Source organism: Mixophyes fleayi, chromosome 4 (assembly GCF_038048845.1).
Source record: "Mixophyes fleayi isolate aMixFle1 chromosome 4, aMixFle1.hap1, whole genome shotgun sequence".
Taxonomy (NCBI): Eukaryota; Metazoa; Chordata; class Amphibia; order Anura; family Limnodynastidae; genus Mixophyes; species Mixophyes fleayi.
In genome coordinates, this window is record NC_134405.1 from 11,476,920 (window position 1) to 11,481,497 (window position 4,578).

Genomic DNA, 4,578 nt, shown 5'->3' on the forward strand with positions numbered 1-4,578 from the left:
TAATAATAATAATTATATTATAATCCTTATGTCTCTATGGTTGGAGGATAAATATTTTATGAGATATGATCTCATATTCTCTAATGCCTCTCTCTACGAACTCATTGAATTTGCTCTCACTCCGGACTGTAAGCTTTACCTAGGAGGGCCCTCTCTATCCTAAGTCTCATGTCTGCACCGCCTTTGTCTACATCAAATCTACCTGTTATGTTTTTATGTTTAACTTGTATTTGTATGATTTTTATGTTTACTTTGTATTTATAGAATTTGTACTTGTATATTTTTCATCTTCAAAAATTGCAGCCAACCCTACCTCAGCCCCAATGTGCTTCAGTTCAAGTCCTCCTCATAATTTCCTGTTGCAGGTTGTACTGTGCACTCTATTTGGCATTGCTTATTTTGTGAAACTAGTTTAGACTTGTGAAATATTTATATGTGTAATCAATATTTATTTCACCATTACAGAGATAATTCAATGGACATCATAAACAAGACAAAAGTGACAGTGTTTGTGTTTTCTGGACTTACAGACAATGGAGATCTTGCCCCATTCCTCTTCATATTCTTCTTACAAGTTTATATTGTAACTATAGTTGGAAACATTGGTATGATGACTGTTGTTCATAACACCTCCAAACTCCACACTCCGATGTACTTCTTCCTGAGTTACCTCTCTCTGGTGGACCTTCTCTACTCCTCAGTAATAACTCCTAAAATGCTCTCTGACCTTATCTCCATGAGGAAGACCATCTCATTTGATGGATGTGCCCTTCAGTTCTTCCTTTTTGCGACTCTGGCATGTACTGAGGTTTTTCTTCTCTCAAACATGTCATATGACCGATATGTTGCTATATGCCATCCTCTACATTATGTCTCAATAATGACCAAGAAAAAATGTAGGTATCTGGTTGTCTTGGCTTTCTCTGTTGGCTTCTTGCAGTCATCCCTGGAGACTGGATGTATATTCAGTCTCCAATTCTGTGGTTCAAATCTTATAGACCACTTTTATTGTGACATGCCTCCACTGCTCAAACTGTCCTGTTCTGATACTTTCTCCTGTGACATGGGAATTATTTTCTTCACGCTGTCTTGTGGCATGGGTACATTAATAACCATTTTGATCTCATATACTTATATAATTTCTTCCATTCTACGGATGAAATCCGCTGAGGGCAGGAAGAAAGCTTTCAGTACATGCTCTTCACATCTCTTGTGTGTCACAATCTTCTATGTGTCTGTTTTCTTCACTTACTTACGCTCACCTTCCAATGTCTTTGAAAAACAAGACAAGATAGCTGCTGTCTTTTATACAGTAGTGTCACCAATGCTGAATCCACTTATATACAGTCTGAGGAACCAAGAAGTGAAAAGAGTCATTACACTAACAATGCACAATTTTACAAATGTAGATATTATTGTGTCATTTGTTAGGGAAAGATTTATGCTTCTATCAATCATGTTTAACCTACGGAAAACATAATATGTAGCCCATTTAACAGCTAAGCTACAATAATACTTTTTTAGGTGAAGATAGTCCCATTGATAATAGATGGGAACTAATGATCCAGTAGACTGGGTGGCACAGGATGTAGAGTGGAAATCTTGCCATTCTGATCCACTGGGCCCAAGTCTCAGACTTGAGGTCTGTAGTTTCCATCTGTATAAATAAGAACACAAAATTGTTATTGTTCAAATAACTTACTAAGTATGTTGAATTAAAGAGGTTCTTAACTCTGATAATGAAATGATAGAGTGGGGCAGTAAAAATTCATTAGTTTCAAATTCACTTAATAAAGGTTGGGTGACCAATGAGGCAAATACATAAAATATATCTTATTAGCAATTGGGCAATATGAAGTTAAATTGATAATTGTAATTAATTTCAAGATGCCCTATTGTCCTGCGTGGCTGGACAGAGGGAAAAAAAAGATCATATATAATAGAGGGACGTACTAAGTAAATCAAATAAATCCAAATGTGAAAATTAATTAAGCGATGCTTTACTTGTGAGGAAGTTTAATATGTTGTATGTAGCTGAGTCAGGAGAGTGTGGCTCAAAGTGTAAGTTGGGAGCAAGAGTGTACCAGTGTATAGGTGGGATTGGGGTGGTCTCTAAAAAACAGAATTACTATTACTGGGGTAGAGTCTGACCAGACACAGTGGGGGACTTGATGGGTAGACATTCCAGGTGGGAATGAGAGGTGGATTTCATAGTGGAGGTGAGGTACAGGTCAGAGAAATATTTAAAAGGACATCATTTACAGTCTTTTGAGATGAGGTTAGAGATGTATAAAGGGGTGCTGTTTTCAAGGGCTTTGTAAGTGAGTAAGATTAATTTGAATTGAATTCTGAAGGTTATGGGAAGCATGTGTACATATCTGTTCAGTGATGTGGTGGAGGTAGAACAGAGAGAGGAAAATCTGTCTTGTCACCATGTTTAGCTCTGACTGATTTGGAGACAGATAAGTGAAAGAAATGCCAAATGGGAGGAGAATGCATTGATTGAGATAGGAAATGATAAGATATTTTTTTTTGCAGCTTGGCTAAGAAAATGTCATATTTTAGCAATATTTTGAAGGTAGTGATGATAGGACTTTAAGACAGACTGGATATGAAGAGTATATGAGAGGGTAGATTAAAGGTTACCCAAAGGCAGCAGGCTTGAGATACTAAGGAATTGGAGTTGGTTTTGAAGGTGTGGAAAATGTGAGGAGGGGAGGTGACATTGGTAAGTAAGAATACGAAAACGATAAGCTTGGTTTTAGACATGTTGAGTTATAGGTTGTGTTAATATTTCTATGTTAAAATAGAACAGAGACTTATTAACAGACAATATAAAAAATCAATTGGAGAAATAAAGTTTTAAAGTGGAACTAAATGCTAAAATGTTAACATGTATACATATTAACTTGTTATTAGGATCATACATATAATTACTAGCATCCTAAACTTAATGTTATGATGTAGGCTTCATGGTGAAATTCATCTGGCCAAAAAAAATGTAATTGTTCTGTCATTAGAAATAATGTTTTATTTCTCTGATTAGTGTCATGCCCCATATAGTGAAGCTGCTAACAGGGCAGTACATCTGTTCAACCCATGTCAGTAATAGCCATTTATAAGTCAGAAAAGATTGTGATCCCAAACCTTACTATGAAGCCTTTCCTTTGATTGTTCCATCCTATTTTAACCAGAAAAATTATTACCCTCTTAGAACATTACATGATGTGTAAATGGACCTAGTTATCTACTTTACAAAAAAATAGTTGCAAACAGAGATTTCAAATAATTTAATGCCTGTGTATATAGACCCTTATAATCATATGTCTTTATAGGTACTATGGAATATCACTTATTTCAACTGAATTAAACGCACTCATACATGGATAGCTGTCTGTTCCAATACAAACAATTTTCCCTGAAGTTCAAAACACATCGGTCAGACACCTAGGACTCACATAGACACTTCACAGACAACTCTCAATGCCCCAGTGCGCAATATAGCAAAACTGTTATTCACGGATCTTCTTAAGATAAATGTTTAGACCCAGCAACAACAGTCACTTATGTTGTATGATGTACAGCACCAACATTTCATAGATCATTCCAATCTCCTTTCTCAAGTCATTTGTATTTCCCAGTTGTTTGTCTAAGTTATTCCAATGTCACAGAGGGACTGGGTACTCTCAGCCAGCACATATGGCAGCCTTCAGAATTACAAAGGCAAAAGAGCTGCATAAAAGCCTGGTATCTTCACACAAATTGGACTTTATGGTCACACCATGTTAGGCGGCACAAACCCTCGGCCAGATGGCCTAAACTCCCTCTCAGCAGCCCTGCCCCCAAAACAGTGATGTGAATGCATCAAGTGAGTGTCCAATGTAAAGTACATGACAGTGCAGTGTTATTTGCAATGTGATGCCTGTCCACTTATATGCCTATGTGATAGTCTCTAGGACTACAAAGCATTCTCCCCCATGTCCCTTAGTAGCCAGCCAAGGCTATAGCACTGCTGCTGTTTAGTTGTTTGAGCAGAGGCTCATTGTTTTGTTCAAAGATTATTTGTATAATGAATCTTTTTTAAACAGAATAGATACATCGTGATTCACATATATCTTTACATGAGTCTTCCGCAGCCTCAGCAAATACACCAAAAATCCCCCCTTTTACACTCTGGGCCAAAATGTTCTAAGCATTGTGCACTTTACAATGTTGTCACCCACACCACAAACTTAATGCAGTGGTGTTAAAGTCGCTAGTTTTCGGGTGCCTATCATGCAGCCCCCATTGTTTACATTTTGCTAAAAGAAGTATTGGGCATATTTGAGACAGTTGAGATGCAATCTAACTAAAAATACTTTTATTGTGGACTAAGGAACTAAGGAACTTTAATAGGTTTCTTGTGACAAATAACAAGCATCAACATCTCCAAGTATCTGCTATTGGTACTCTGCTTAAGGAACTGTCAAACAGTGTGTACAGGTGCTGTTATATCACAGTGACTGTTCATGAGAATGGTTCTCTTAGTCATAAGCTATTCTATCATCTGAGGCACAAACCTACTATATGATTAAACCC

General features: G+C 37.0%; 1 protein-coding gene across 1 annotated transcript; it reads left to right on the top strand.

The window, feature by feature from the left end:
• The first annotated feature begins 475 nt into the window (after nt 1-475).
• On the top strand, nt 476-1,480 carry LOC142150391 (olfactory receptor 5AP2-like). The gene has a single exon (XM_075205586.1). The coding sequence runs from the start codon at nt 476-478 to the stop codon at nt 1,478-1,480; it is 1,005 nt and encodes a 334-aa protein (XP_075061687.1).
• The last annotated feature ends 3,098 nt before the right edge of the window (nt 1,481-4,578 follow it).

Coding starts and splice junctions, on each gene's coding strand:
- LOC142150391 (XM_075205586.1), top strand. CDS start 476: ATGGACATCATAAACAAGACAAAAGTGACAGTGTTTGTGTTTTCTGGA.